Here is a 16,054-nt window from a genome sequence, read left to right on the forward strand (position 1 = left end):
GCTCGGTATCAAAGGTTGAACCCAGCTCGGCTTCACAAGGTAGAGCTCAGCTTGGCCTCAAAAGTGGAGCTCAGCTCGGCATCACAACCGCGGTCCCGCAGCACAACTCCTGCACGAGCAATCAGTTTCGTGCTCTAACTCCTCAAGGGCCCACCAGTCCTCTTCAGGGAATTCAACCGTGGGACCCGACCCATGCTCTTCAGATGGATGACCTGTAAAATCATCTAAAAAGATGTGCACACGTGGGATGAGCTCACTAGCTCAGTAAATGGAAAGATGGACCACACAACAGTCCACACAGCAATTCACAATCATATGCACTACATGGTATGCAATACATTTTAAATCACATCCACCTAAGCAACATTACTAAGTCTTTGGTTTAGTGCTACTACAACCACAGTGCGCGTATGCTCTGGGTACGAGCAGCGAACTCCATCCCGCAATACGCCCATAGGGCTGTCGGAGAAGGCCCACCGTGAGTACTCGAAAAAGTAAAAACATGCCGACCACCGACTCTCAACAGAAAAGTAAATAACTGAAATTAAAGGTGCTGACTCCAGCAATTTAAAAGCAGTACGATTGGCCCTCTTGAATATACCACCGGGGTTGCCGACTGTCCTAATGACCCGCAGGGCGTTATGTCTAACCGCCACAGTGACCCGACAACCGCGACCACTGCTTACCCCCAAATGGTAACCCAACACCTTAACCCCTGTTGGGAAGGGTCGTAGCACGGGAAGGTGAAAATCCTAAACCGCATGCTCCTATATGACAATAGTACGATTGCAAAGTGCCACCGCGTCCCATACCACGGGCCACCAATGCACTCGTTTCCAAGCCGACTACGGCATCTAGTCTATTAATGCATCATGCACAATGATGTCAATATTCATCACATAAGCATCTCATCACTTGGCATTTAGAAAGTAAACACAACACCCATGCATGACAATGTGAGGATGACTAATCTACATAGCATTTTCATGATGGCATGGCTAGACTAGATACAATTAAATGAATGACAAACAATGCCTTGAAACAAGGCCAAACGTCCTCTCCCCACTTACCTGTCGTGTACAAGGATTCTCGCTCGGTACGGGTGAGATCCGGTGAGAGAAGCGTAGGATTTGGTGAACCTAACATGAGTGAGCGGGGTTAGTATTTCACCATTTTGGAATCAAGATTAACACGATCCAATTACACGATCATGTTTAGAATCCTAAATGAAGGTCACACGTCCGATTCGGGTCCAATTGGACGTAAAAATCACATTCGGAGCCTCTCGGGTGGGTCAGACAGGTGGCCAGTCAGACCCACCGGTCTGGACCGACGGGTAGGTCGACCTGTCGGTTGGCCCGCCGGTTTGGCCAACCGGTTGGGCCAGAGGGTCTGCTAAGACCGATGGGCAGGGTGGCCCACCAGTCTGGCCCACCGATTGTGCCCGAGGCCCTGCCCTCTCAGGCGGGCCAGATGGCCCACCGGTCTGACCCACAGGTCTTGGTGGAAAACCTGCTATTTTTTCCCAACTTTTCCCAATCTTTGGGGATTCAAATGGGGCTTTTCCAAACCCATTATTCACACCTTCAAGGTCTTATAGGATGGTTCTAACCTAGATTTAGGTTAGATTTAAGGAATGAGAAGCCATCTTACCTTATTTGCTCAAGAACACCTTCAAACCCCAAAAATCACTTCAATTCCACAATGTTTCTCCAACCTTGTAAATACTTCTTCAAATCCTTCAAGATCAACACATAAATCATCTATTAAACCTTAGATTCATCATTTCAAGGGGGATTTACAAGATCTCAAGAAACCCTACCCAAACCAAGAGTTTCACTTGGGTATGGTGAAGGTTTAAGGAACCCAAACTTTGCTTACCTCTAAATGTAGATCTAGTGTTGAAGATCACTCTTCCGGCGCCGGAATGGGGAGATCAAGCCTCGGCGCCGCTGAAATCCATCTCTTCTTCCTCTTCCTTCTCTTCCTTCTCTTTTCTTCTTCTTTCCTTTCTTTTCTCTCTCCTCTTTACTCTTCTCACCAACGTACGAGTGTCATAAATGAGAAAAGAAAATAAAAGTATAAATGCTATATATACTTCTTTAAAATACTAAGTAATTCACATGGGTGGGTCACTCAGGTGGGCGGATACGCCCACCTGTCCGCCCACCTGAGGGCCAAAACTTGGGATTTTGACAGAGTTCGGGCCTCAGCACGAATCTCACTCTTGGCGTACGATGTAATATACGTATGCACCTTAATATACGGCTACATACCTGCTTTATCCGTACATGGCCTTATGATAGGTGCATATACACGGCTTGGGTATTCCCGTCTCTTCTGGCACTGGCTCGGACTTGTCGGGCCAACCGGTGTTTAAGGTCACCCTTGCCATCATAGTCCATAAGGAACCCGCTCTAATTCTCTCCAGTTCGGGTCCTGCATGGTTAAACCGGGTCAACCGTGTAATTAGACCGGGTTTAAGAAGTAGGGTATTACAAATATGCTTTTCTTAATAAAGTATTCTCATAGTGTTCCCTATTATTCCCATTCAAGAATTCCTATTTTATACCTAAACAAGTTAATCAGTCATTCAATCTAACGTGTTAATGTTTCTCCATTTTATTTTTGAATGGTTTCTTGTAACTATTTCCTTTTTTCAGTTACTTATGTTTAGAGTGCATCTTGTAGTTTCGAGAGTGGTGAATTGAGAAATTATATTCTACTAAAAAGAAAAAAAGAATTGAGAAATTATAACTTTCTTTTGATTGCACTTTATCTTTGTTGGTTTTTCCTACATGTGCGCAAGTTAATGGATAAACACAACAAACAAATATATACCCAAAACCAAAATGCAAATAACCAAATCAACTAAGACACGAAACAAAAACAACAATTTTTAATGTGAAAAAAACCCTAGGGAAAAAACCACATGGCCTAGTCCAAATAAAAATTTCACTATGTGAATAATAATTCATAAGAATACAGAGCTTTCATCACCTGAATTTCCAATCCAACATATATGCGAGAAAACATGATCCCTTCCTACCTTTTGTTTTTGTTAACAGATCCCTTCATACTTGATGTTGTTCTAAACATGAGGTGAAACGGAACTGGGATTGTCTTAAATGGCAGAGTTTCAAACATCAATGCAACATCATTAAAAACCCAATCACCCCACTGCCTTCTAATCCAACTTCGAGGCCAATCCCTTCTTGCTGGCCTAGAACCCAAACTGCAATTGAATCCATCTTTATAACCCTCCTCCAAATGGGTCGGAGATGTCTTGATTGTATTAGGAATATGAATTTCAACTGATTATTTGTAGGTTCAGCTTACATGATTTATGGGAAGCACAATCAATATTGAAAGATAATAATGGAATTAGATGTGGTCAAGCACGCCGACACGAGATTGTGAAACAGAGTGAAACTCCTAAGTTGATGACTTCATAAGCAACTTCCACCATTGGGATCAACGTCTGTTGCAGCCTTGCAGGGTTGCAAGATGGAGTTGCTTATGCTATTGTGAGCCAAATACGATACTAGGGTGTACATGACCAAGTTGATGATTTTCCTCATTGTTGCTTCAATTTTAAAGTTTGCCACGTGCCCATTCCAGAGCCCCTGTAGCAATGTCTTGTGTCCACTCCATCCATCGCCACATAGTATGCATGATTGAATTGAACAAGAAAATCTCACACCTCAATGGGTGCAGCAATAGATACAGTGCAATCAAAGGGGCAAGGAGGCTGTGGCTAGGTTGGGTTGTAGAGAAGGGGTGGGGGCAGAAGAAGAAAGAAGAAGAAAGAAAGGACAAATTGAGCAAAAAACAATTATTATTTTTCCTAAAAATTATTAAATAGATTAGAAATGGAAGATAAACTGGTTAAGAGGGGTAATTTGGTCATTTTACAAATATCAGGGGAGAGTGAGATGAAAATTCACTTTTTTGGGAATAGTAAACAAAAGCTAGGGTGATTTACATCAACCTCCCCTGGCTTTTGTCTATATTACATCACCTCCTTCAAAATCCGTTTATTATATTTAAACCCATCCAAAGTAAAATTTTACCCTTTTTCTTCCTTTCTCTCTCTCTCTCTTCTTCTTCTTCTTCTTCTTCTTCTTCTCTGAAAACCTAAATGGATTTTGAGGAGGGAGGCCATAGTCGTGAAGGCCTCACTTGTATGACTTCGTCCTTCGAAGAGGCACAAGCAGGGAGCTGCTCCGGAGGCAAGTAGGCAACACGCTAATCCGGAACCCACAACGAGCATGATGCACTCGTCACAAGCAGAGGTGGATTCCTCCACACGGATCCTATCGCCGGTCTCTTGTTGGAAAATCTTGACGATGCTGCCGGACTTGCCGATAAAGCCACCGATCTTGGAGACATGACCGAGAAGGCGAAAGGCAACCTGACCAACGGCTAAGACAATTGGGGGCGGAATATTCAAATGCATATTCCTTGATTTATTTGAATCTTATAGAATATCTGATCACCTAAAATCTAATTTTTTTAGATTTCCAACAAAATCCTCTTTAACTTTTTTCTAATTTTTTTAGATTTCCAACAATCCTCTTTAACATTTTAACCAAGAAACCTAAACATCGACAATCTCATTCCACCGCTTTCCCTTTCATGTATAAAGGGTACATAGTTGATCTCAACCCCGAAAACAGAGTAAGAAAAAAGGTGGGAAGTGAGAACCCCCTTTCCACCCCAACCCACCAAAAAAATAAAAAAGAAGCTTGAATCAATTATCTATCAGTAAGCAGGAATATCCGGGCTTCCACTAACAATGGTGCTTAAGCTATTAATATTAGCAACAGGAAAAGAGAAAAAGAGAATGAACCGTAAGCTAGAGCTCCAGAAGCGAAACCCTGTTTTACCTCCAGACAAAAAATAAGAAAACAGTGAAGAATACGAGAAATAGACGACGATCACCAAATATAGAAGAGAAAGAAATGCAGGAATTCAACGCAAATAGCAAGGGAGCATGGTACTCCTTCCCAATCTCAGTCAAAGGTGATGTTTGGGTTTTGCATTTCATTAGTCTGAAGCATATATCCAAATCACGAGATCAAAAGACTTCTCTGAGTCGCTGTTTGAGTGACAAGCAATACGAGAAAGAGAAGAGAAAAGAGAAAAGAGAAAAGAGAAAAGAGAAGGAGAAGAAGAAGGGGGGTAATTATGTCTTTTTATATTCTAAAACTAACACATCTTCACCGCGTTACTTTGGATGAACTTAAATGTAATAACTGAATTTTTAAGGAATGATGTAATATAGGCAAATGTTAGGGGAAGTGGACGTAAATCATCTTAAAAATTGAGTATAAGATACAATCACATGTCTCGAGGTCAGTTTAGAACACTCTATGATCCATGGGTTTTATTTAGAGAAATCCCAATTATTCTCCCTTTATATGGGAAACGGCTTTCGACAGATCGATTAGGGGGTGTTTGGTTCGATTTATCCATCGGACCAGATCCCAGGGAATCAGTTTCCCATTAAATTTAAACCGTTTGGTTCATTTTTGTGAAAAATCGATTCGGAGTCGTGGTGGCCAGTAGAATCAGGGATTTCAACTAAAATCCATGATTCATCCGAATCAACCTCAATAGGTTAATCCGGAATCGAGTCACGATTTATTGGGTTCGTATAAAAGACATGGATTCAACTGGAGTTCATTTCCACGGTTTCCTGCGATTCTCAGACTGTGAAGTCCGACCGAGGTTCTCCCTGAAACAAAGCGACGGGTGAAGCAACAGGTAAATCGTGATAATGGTCTTCTTCTTCTTCTTCTTCTTCTTCCTCTGCTTCCTCTGCTTTCTCGTCTTCGTCTTCTTCCGCTCATCTTCTTCTTCTTCCTCGTCTTCTTCTTCTTCTTCTTCCTCTTCCTCTTCCTCTTCGTCTTCGTCTTCGTCTTCGTCTTCGTTTTCTTCTTCTTCTTCTTCTTCTTATTTTTCTTCTTTCTTCCTTCCTTTTTTCTTCTTCTTTTATTGTGTTTAGGGTTTCTCATATTTACCCTCTGTCCATGACAGATGCTCGCATCTGAGAAGAACACCTAAAATCGAGTTGATTGAAGGTGAGATTTCCCCTCTTCTATGTATTCTTCTTTGTATTCTTGGGCTACATTTGTGTTTTATTAAGATTATTGAAGTTCAGTTTCTATTTTTCAGGTTGTAAACTTCATATCTAGGGTTTACCCTATTTCCAAATCAGACGATCGACTCCAAGGTTTGAAGAACTAGAATCGAAGCTTGATTTAAGGTTAGATTTCGATTCTTATGTGATTTTTTTGTTCTTCGTATGCGTGTTCTTAATATTATGGAAATTCGGTTTCCATTTTTTGTTCTTCTTCTTCTTCTTCTTCTTCTTTTTCTTCTTCTATGGTGAAACAGCCAATGATGATTCATCAGTTTCTTCGTCCATGCTTGTTCTTGATCCTGATCTCTTTGTATGTTTTATGCTCTTCATTTCTGTCTCTTGAGAAGCCTCTTTGAAGGATCAGATATTCTTTAATGGATGATAAGTTAAAGTCTAGCATGCTTGAATTAAGTGTTTAAATGCTTAATGTTTGTGTAAATAAGGATGCGATGGTGCCGATGGTTGGTTAAATTGTCATGCTGGTTCCTGTAATTATCATTGCTACTTCAGTATGACATAAACCTTAATGTTTTATTACCATGTCTTTGAATCATCATTAGCTACTGTTTCAGATCTCCCAATCTTTAGATACTTGCCTTCTTCATATCCTCTTATTTGGTTGGCAGAACATTTATAATAAGATGGATGCCCAGTGGGGTATTCTGAATACTCCCCGAAAAATCCTTCATTCTTTTGAATTGTTTTTTGAACTTGTTATTATCATATTCCTATTGGAGGAGTTGTCAGAATGTAATCTATTGAAGCCTTCCAAACTTATGAATGCTATCTTATGAGAGAGCCTCAAATGCTATCCCTTAAGCTGGTGTGTGGATAACTTTGCACATACTAAAAGACCAGATATCTTCTGCTGACTCCTCAATGGAATTGCATAAGTTTTCCCCTAATTTCAACGTACTCTGTTTGCTTCAGTGCTCAAATTTATCGTACAGTAATATGTCATTATTTCAAGAGTTTGCAATCATGAACCCAAGCTTTGAGAAGGTACCATATGGGCGAATGCTTTTGTTGTTCTTACAGAAAGTTGCAGAGTATCTTTTATCATTTATTTGTTATGAAAAGGAGAGATTATGCTCCTCAAGCCATGAGCTTTAGGACTTATTTTGGAGCTATGCTTTTAAAGAGTGGGTGATAAACTCTGGTTTCAGCCCTTTCCCTCAGGAATTCCTGCTGATAGGATGGTATTTGTGGCATTTTTTGCACTGATTTTCTCTCATGGGGCCACTTCATGCTTTAACTATTATTAACTTGCGTAAGAAGCTAAAGTTTCAAGAAGTAAGTCTCTTCATGTTTCATGTAGTTCTTTTTTACTAGAACAAGGGGTATTATCTCTTCATGTTTCATGTAGTTCCTGGACAGTTGGATAATAGTGCCTCCACTGATTCATACTGAAACAAAAGCAGAGTGAAGGGAAAATAATCAGAATTTTCTTTTCTTTGAATCTTCCAAGTTAGATTACTATGTCTGACAATAATAGATAAATCCTGAAGGTAGAAGTGTTAATGTTCATCTTACCTGACATCCACAGAAGAGGCAATACCGATGTTCATCCCTGAGCTTCATCAGTATCTCTTGCAAATCCTGCATCCAAAGATGTCTTAGTGCAACCTGAACAAAACCCACCAAGTAGAAAGCTTGGCATTTGAACTGGATGACCACTGGCTATCTAACCCATCTCTAGGATCAAAGCAATTGAATTTATCTATCCTGTTCTTTCTGCCAAACAAAGGACATTGCTGCTTATTGCAATTACATCTTAATTTGGTTGCAGGAGCTGCTTTTGGCTTGATTTTCAGAACCCATCACCAAAATGGTGAGGCCACCGACTCACCTCAATCAAAAAACCACCTTGATTGATGCACATGACACTTATAAGCAGAAACACAGATTAAAAGAAAGAATCCAATCCAAACCTCTTATGTTATCTCTACTTCTTCATCTTCCTCTTCCTCTTCAGCTCCATCACCTTTTTCGTCGTCCTTGATGAAGAGGATGATGTTTAAAATTATTTAAGATATCAGAACTGGTTTGAAAAAACAAACTTAGAAATGAGTTCAGTCAATTCAGCAGATTGACAATGAAAAATATTTCATAAAAAATAATAAAAGAAAAACAGAAACAGTAATTTAATAACTAAAACCTATTTGGTTTAATTATTGACATAATCATAGGGAAAATGAGGAAAGCACAGCATCCAATTCCAACCCGGACCCTTACTTTATTTGTGTATTTCTGTCAATATGATTTTATTTGTCTGCTCCTATTACTATGATTCTATTTGTTTATTTCTAGTAATATGAATCCCATGAATTTTGGTTGCATGTTCTGTTTTTTGGGTCATGTAGACAGATGAATATCTGACATGGTATGTTAGAAAGTAGTAAGTGTTAATGATTGCTTGGTATTAATGAAATATACTCACATTGTATATGGTGTATTTTGTTAGTTTTGATGTGATGGAACCAACAGGAGATTCTAATAGTAGGTCACGGGACATTGCTTCATGGCCTAGCGCCGTTTCTCATTACATGTTGGAGTGTGTATTGAAGCAGTACAAGAGTGGTAAGGGTGGAGATAATGGACTGAAAAAGGAGCAGTTCATTGCAATTGCCAACCAACTGAAGGAGAAATTTTTTACTAGTTACGACTGTGAACAAGTGAGAAACCACTTCCGGATTTGGAAGCAAAGGCTTAGAGCATTGAGTGACCTACAGAAGCAAAGTGGATTGGGTTGGAATGCATCTGAATTGAGATTTGATGCTCCTCAACACTTCTGGAATGATTATAGGGTATAATGGGATTCTTTAAATTGTTCTTTCTATATAATTGTGTGTTTTTTGTTTCTTACTTACAACATAAGCACATTGACATTGTCCTTTATATTGCTAGAAAAAAGAACAAAAGTATTGGAAGGAACATAGTGTGCTCCCAATTCACCTTGAAGTTGGAGCTTTGCTAAGGAAAGAGATGGCAACTGGGAATGATTCAACAGTCCCCTCTGAAGCTGCCACTGAAGTTATGATGGACATGACAGGTACTCATGTTGAGGGAATAGGGAACAATGATGGTGTTGACTATGAACATATTGAAGAAGAAGAAAGTGTTCCTTCCACTCCCATTGGTAGTACCAGCCGTTCGCGAGGAAGACCTCGTGGGTCCATCAATAGTGGCAGAGAAAAGAGGAAGAAGGGTGTAGCTGAAAAGGTGGTAAGTCCATTGAAACAGATTGCTAACTCAATCGAGAAGATGGTAATGAGTGAATCTCATACTGAATTTGGAAGAACCATTATAGATGCTGTTGATGCCATTCCAGACCTCAATTTTCAACAAAAGTTTAAGGCCAAGGAATATTTCATGGCCAAGCGGAATTCTGCCATTATCTTCTTGGGAACAAAAGTAGAAGATAGGCGAAATCTGCTTGAGATGTACTTACCAGAGATTGAGAAGAATTGAGGTGATAAAAGTAAGTGTTTGGATGGATATCCGACAATGGTTTTATTGAGCAAGAAAATGTATCTGTTTGGTTTAAGTAACTTTTTGGTTTATGTTAAGTCTGTGACAATGGATTAAATGTAGTATTAAGACAGGTTAAGACAATGGTACTTCATATGCTTCTATCTGAAGTCTCCTATTTTTTGTCCATCACACTCAGATGGAGGGTGTACTTAATAGTATTTTCTATGCATATAGACTATTGAAAATGTTTGTGTTAACTTACAGATGACATCGAATATATCCGCTTGTGATATTGCAAAGTGTGATTACTGTGGGAAAGGTTGCTCAGTTTTCACTTCTAAGTCAGGGTCACATGTTGGAAGGAAATTTTTTAAATGTTCAATGAATTGTCACTTCTTCATGTGGGTTGACCATCTTAAGATGTGTGACTGTGGGAACGGTCAGTGTAAAGTCAGAACTGCGAAAACAAGTGCAAATTATGGTCGATATTTTTGGTGCTGTCCACAATCAACTGGGGTATGAATTTTTAAAATCTTTTGTTTAATTTAATTTTGTAAACTTTTTTCAGATGTTTAAGATTTGAATGTTTATTTTATTGTATTCTTATAAAATGATTATATTTGCTTTATAGGTTGAAAACAAAGGTTGTGGAATGTTTGAATGGATATCAAGTTCAAGCCCAAGTTGTGATACTTACCAGATTCCACCTAGGTCCCTATGCTCAGAAACATCAACTTCATCATCTCCTTCCCCTTCATCAGACTATATCAAAGGATACTTGAACGGTGCAATAAAAGAATCTGAGGGTCATATGAGGATGTTGAGAGATGTTCTTGACGTAGTCAAGAAGCTTGATTTAAACAAAAATGTAGGATGAACTTTTTTGGAACTTTTTAGAAAGAAAAGTCTGAAGCCATTGTAATGATATTGAGTTCATTATCTATTTTTTTTTTTTCATAGAAAGACTTAATTCGCATTTACTAGTACCTGGATGGACTCAGTACTATATTCGAGTATTTACGTGCTTCTTCTCTCATTTGGTCCTAAGGACCTATATTACTGGCTTCTTGCTTGGAGACTGTTGTTTATAAACACTTTGAAGCATATATATCTCCATAAACCAAATCATCCGCTGGTTTGGGCAATTTTCAGATCTGAATTATATGGTACACGATACCTATTTCGATTACATGAACTACAATACAATCATGTCTTGTAATGTTCTTCTTTTTGGCCTCTTCAATTTACAAAAAAAAAATACAAATAAAAATGAAAAAATAAAAAAAATAAATTACTGCACTACAGTATTAGACTTAAAGGTTTAGGGTTACACTTTTTTTTTTTTAACATATTACCATAAAAAAGAAAAGGAAAAAAAATTAAAAATAAAGTACATGTGTGGACCAAATTGTATTTTTAGGTTTTGTTTGTGACAATTTTTTTTTTTCAACAGAACATGGGTTCAAAGACTCAAAGGTAACCAAACAGTTTTACACTCAGAATCAATGCCCAGAATCAGGGTAACCAAACAGTTTTCACTTAGAATCAAGTGACAGAATCAGGGTAACCAAACAGTTTTCCACTTAGAATCTGGCCAGTAGAACCAGGTAACCAAACAGTTTTTTTAACGAGTTGAAATGATTCCAAAGAAACTCATTCATTTGAGTTAGATCCAGAATCCATATTCCATGGGATCTGATCCGATGGATAATTCGAACCAAACGCCCCCTAAAGAAATCTGATTTTGGAAAATAGAGAGCACGCATAAATCAGGCCCAGAGTGAACTGAGGTTGCTTCATAAACTAAGCGACTTTGGCCAGTAGGGCCTTATTGTGAAAAGCAGGGTCATGCAGACCTAAATCATCATTTTCCTTTGAACAGCAAAGTCTATTACAAGATTGATGGTATACAATGTCTTATATTCCGTCGCAGTTTAATCCATGGAATATCAATGCAGGCGTCCTAACAGAACAGAATGGTAGTTCTACTTATTGGTAAGCAAATCGTGGGGTTGCAAGGGGGCAGGAGGCCCCCTGCATGGTGGGGTGTAGCAGCCCCCCGTTCAAATTTTTTATTCGAGAGCAGTTTTGTACTTTTCGGATTAGGGTTTTTCGCTATATATTTGTATAGAGGTTTTCTTTGACTATGATGCCAGAAATTTGAGAGATGTGGGATGACGAGCGTTGTAACCCTAATCTCCATTGATATAGTGAAGCAAAATCTCATCTTACCGAGGACGTAGGTAATCTTGCCGAACCTCGTAAACCTGTGTATATTGTTTGTTCTTGTTTTTCCATTACCTTCTGCATCACTTTTAGGGTTACGTTTCTACAAAGATACCCAATGTATCTTCTTCTCTTGACTGGAATGTCCCCAAATAAATTTGAGCAAGTTTTCCTGCTATGATTATGGTAAGAAGAATGGCAGCTTAAAATGGGAAGAAGCAAAGCTTGATATTGAAAGAGCCAAAGATTTCAACGGAGTTTCACAGCCAGCAAAGGAAAGCAACTACTTCTTCCACCCTCTGGATATGCTTAAAAGTTATACCTTGAGTTTCTTGGAATATCTGTAATTTGGCTGCTCTGAATTGAATAGGAAGACCCAAGTATCTCATTTGATTATCACCATAGGGAACTTTCATGACATGTGAGAACCATCTTTTAAGTTTCAAAGCAGTATTAGCACTGAAAGTGAGCATTGACTCCTTGAGATTAACTATTTGGCCACTGGACTTCCAAAGATCCATAGAGGTTTTTAATTTCAGACCTCATTCACCTTAACTTCTTAAAAATAGAAGGCAATCATCTACAAATAGCAGATGAGAGAAAGGGGAGCTCTTCCTTTATCTCTTATCACTCGGGAAAGATGATCCTGTTCACCCATCAAAATAACTACTCTTAGAGCCTGGGTACAGAGTATGAAGAGCGTGGGCGAGAGGGGATCACCTTGGTGAACCCGCACGAGGGTGTAATAGAACTTTGACAACACCATTAATTAACACCTTGTAAGAGACTGACCAACTGCAGGGAGAGCGCTTCTTGAAGTTGAAAGGAATTGGAGTTTTAGAAGAGTGTGAGAAGGGATGCTTACACAATATTTACACTTGCATTGGATACGTTGGTGCTGGTATTTGTTGGGATGAAGAATAAACACGATAAAAAAAGAGTAAGCAATAACATATAAACATGATGGATTTATTGTAGTTTGACACAAATGCCTATATCCATCTAAAATAACCAGAAAATTTTTTTAAATACAGAAAATCACTACACCACTTTAACCTTATTATGTAATCTCTTTCGCTTAACCCTTTGATTATCCCTTGAGATAATATATAGGTACCTCTAGACTTGCAATTTTACAATTGTTAGAATGTATGTGTTAGTTGAAGGTCTATTGTGTCAACCTTTATTGTTATACTCATGCCCAAAACTTTGGGCTAATTTCAACTTTTGGACATTAGTAATGTAACCCAAGTGACAACCACTAATAATTTGTGGATTTGTCGGGTTTAAATAGTCAAATATGCCAAGTGGTGGGGCCCTAATGTAACCCAAGTGACAACCACTAGTAATTTGTGAATTTGTCGGGTTTAAATAGTAAAATATGCCAAGTGGTGGGGCCCACACACTGGAGACATCTTAGAAGGGCCACATTCAACTTAAATGTCCATTTCCATACAAAGGGACCAATTCGGCCTTCATTGGTGAACACCTCCAGTGAGTACATAGGCCAAAACTAGGTTATTTGGCCGTGGGGCCCGGGCCATCGCACCAATGCACCTCAAACCACTCCCAATAGTTGGGATGACCTATTAGGGAATAGATTAATGAAAACTCATTATTTGGTTAAATAGCCTTTAGTTAACTTAAGTGGCTATAAATAGAACTCTTGTTCCTTCATTTCATTTCTACCAATTCAAGAGCAAGGAGAGAAAGAAAGAAGAAGAAAGAGGAGGAGAGCAAGAGAGGAAGAAGAAAAGGGGAGTAAGGAGGGCACTTACCTATTGAAGGTAAGTCTTAACTTTCTCTCTTCCTTCTAAGTAGTTATCTCTCTCTCCCATTTTCACCCTCCATTAAAGCTAATGGAAACCCCCCAATCAAAATCCCTCTACCCACCTTCCCAATCTACCAATTAAATTGGGGATTTTGGTGTGAGGGACCCAATTAAGCAAGTTAACCGACCACATTGAGTGCAAGAAACCTCCGATATGAAATGTACTAAAATTTGGCAACCCAAAACCCTAGGATTTGGGAATTTGCCCAAATCCTCTATGAGCTAACATCTTAACTTAACCCCAGGTTGGTAAAATGATGTCTCACACCTAAACTAAGGATGGAATGGTCACAATTAAGTCTATGGACAATCTCCATAGAAAGCCCCATCAAAAATCCCTAATTTGGGCAACACAAAATCGAGAGATATAGAAATTGCCCAAATTTTCTAAAACTCACCTTCCCACTTGTCAAGACTACAAATTGGGAGAGGGGTTTAGTGTAGAAGACTTATCCTAGCAAGATTGATGGATCAATTTGAGTCTATGAACCCTCCTTTATGAAATTCCCTAGTGAAATCCCCAATTTGGGTAACTAAACCCTAGAAATGGTGGGTTTTGCCCAGACCCTTCATACCCCACCATTCAAACCCAAAATTAAGTTGGAAAAAATGAAATTAAATAAATGCATAGTCGATTGGGGTGATCACATAAGCCATTGGTGGTCACCACATAAATTCTCAACCGAAATTCCCTAATTTAGCTTAGTTGCGACTTAAACTTTGGGAAAATTTACCCATCTTAACCAACCCATTGAATACACTTAACCTAAGTTAATTGAGGTGGTTAAACATCACCCACGTATAAATCAGCCTTATAGTCATAAAACCCCCAATTTGAGAACAATTTCAAAGAAAAGAGAAATAGGAAATGAAGCTAGAACATGTGCATAGGTCTCATTTCTCTATAGGTGATTTATTTTCTTAAAAGTTTTATGTATCCTAGGAGTAGAACCAAGAGGTGACAAGATAATATAGTGCGAGGCCATCGGCAGTCCATCATCACCTAGGACTCAAGGTGAGGGGATTTGTGTGATTGTATTTTATGGAAAGCTCATGTTATAATGCATATGCGGATTACTTTTGGTTGGATGTGGATGTTGCATAATGACATGAGTTGTGAATGGAGTGTGTGTGTGTGTGTGTAACTAGGATGCAGGGTAGCCGAAGACTGGATTCTGGCATTGCATGCCTAGGGTGAATGTGTGTGTGTAAGTTTATGTTGTGGAGATTGGTGTGTAGGGTGGCCGAAGGTTGATTCTGGCACTGCATGCTCATAGTGTGTGAGTGTGGGGTACAGGGTGGCTAAAGGCTGGTTCTAGCACTATATGCCCACGGGGTGTGTGAGTGTGATTGTAATGTGATGTGGCATGTTAGAATGCATTGGGCTAGGGTAACTACCATGGTGCTACAACCCTTACCAATAGGGGTTTATGTATTGACTAATCCTATCATCTTATGATTCGAGATTAGGGATGATTTCCGGTGACTGAGGTGCATAGATGCCAAAGTCATGAAAAACCCTCATGCGATGTTAGATTCGGTGGAGGGTATACCCTACATGGGATGTTAACCAAAAGCTTATATCCTTGGGGACTGATAACATACATTTATGACTGAGGATACCACCTATGTTGAAGTAGCACTAATACCCATTATGGACTTAAAATTTTTTGATTAGGTTTGTTTGCTAATAATCTGGATCATGGCATTGCATTCATATAAATGCATTCATATTGATTTAGTTGGGCATTTACATTGTTTTATTTCATGATTTGTTATGGATGTTTGTGTACACCCTTCATTGGGCTTTGTGGAAGCTCACACCCATTGTTGCCCCCCTTTTTAGATGTGGATTCAGAGAACCATACATAGATTGTGGCTGAGGAGCCGGCCCTCTACGGAGGTGACCTCTGGAACGAGGAGCTGGTCATGCATGAGGATGGTTGTGTATGCGATGATTGTGCTTTCGGAGCACACTGAGGATGAGAGTATCATCTTCCCTTTTTATTTTGTTTACATATCATATGTAGCCTTAGGTGCATAACTGTAATTAATATTCTGCTGCAAAAACATTTTGGTAAATATGGTAAATATTATTAGACTTCACCAGTTATGTATATTTGACTAGTATTATTATTATCTTGTTGTCATAGAATCATTTCATAATTTTATGTAATTAAAGTACTGCATCGTAGATCCTAGATGGATTACGGACACGTGTGGGTGTCCTTGTCACCAGCCTTCAGGTGCGTGGAGGGTGGGTGTGACATTTATACCATGGGATGGTATTTGTTTCAAGCTTATCTTTATTAGTTTAGATGTGGTTTTCTATCGTGTTTAGGATAATTTTTCCTTTTCCTTTTATGATTGTAATC

At 39.1% G+C, this 16,054-nt stretch overlaps 1 protein-coding gene and 1 long non-coding RNA gene across 2 annotated transcripts; both read left to right on the forward strand.

Moving 5' to 3' along the window:
* The first annotated feature begins 5,711 nt into the window (after nucleotides 1–5,711).
* Nucleotides 5,712–12,772, forward strand: LOC122074448. Its single transcript, XM_042639254.1, has 6 exons — nucleotides 5,712–5,769; nucleotides 6,043–6,086; nucleotides 6,181–6,271; nucleotides 8,613–8,955; nucleotides 9,056–9,415; nucleotides 12,650–12,772. The coding sequence occupies exons 4-6, from the start codon at nucleotides 8,623–8,625 to the stop codon at nucleotides 12,770–12,772; spliced, it is 816 nt and encodes a 271-aa protein (XP_042495188.1). The 5' UTR covers nucleotides 5,712–5,769; nucleotides 6,043–6,086; nucleotides 6,181–6,271; nucleotides 8,613–8,622.
* Nucleotides 12,773–13,548: 776 nt separating this feature from the next.
* Nucleotides 13,549–15,880, forward strand: LOC122073615. The gene is made up of 2 exons (XR_006138837.1): nucleotides 13,549–13,635; nucleotides 15,526–15,880. It is a non-coding gene; the product is annotated as an uncharacterized LOC122073615 (long non-coding RNA).
* Nucleotides 15,881–16,054: the final 174 nt, after the last annotated feature.

Source organism: Macadamia integrifolia, chromosome 3 (assembly GCF_013358625.1).
Source record: "Macadamia integrifolia cultivar HAES 741 chromosome 3, SCU_Mint_v3, whole genome shotgun sequence".
Taxonomy (NCBI): domain Eukaryota; kingdom Viridiplantae; phylum Streptophyta; class Magnoliopsida; order Proteales; family Proteaceae; genus Macadamia; species Macadamia integrifolia.

What these genes read in the sequence shown, in the direction of transcription:
- LOC122074448 (XM_042639254.1), top strand. Translation starts at nt 8,623, where the DNA reads ATGGAACCAACAGGAGATTCTAATAGTAGGTCACGGGACATTGCTTCA. An exon ending in ACTTCTGGAATGATTATAGG is followed by an intron (nt 8,956 to 9,055) that starts GTATAATGGGAT and finishes TTATATTGCTAG; the next exon opens with AAAAAAGAACAAAAGTATTG. An exon ending in CTAACTCAATCGAGAAGATG is followed by an intron (nt 9,416 to 12,649) that starts GTAATGAGTGAA and finishes GACCAACTGCAG; the next exon opens with GGAGAGCGCTTCTTGAAGTT.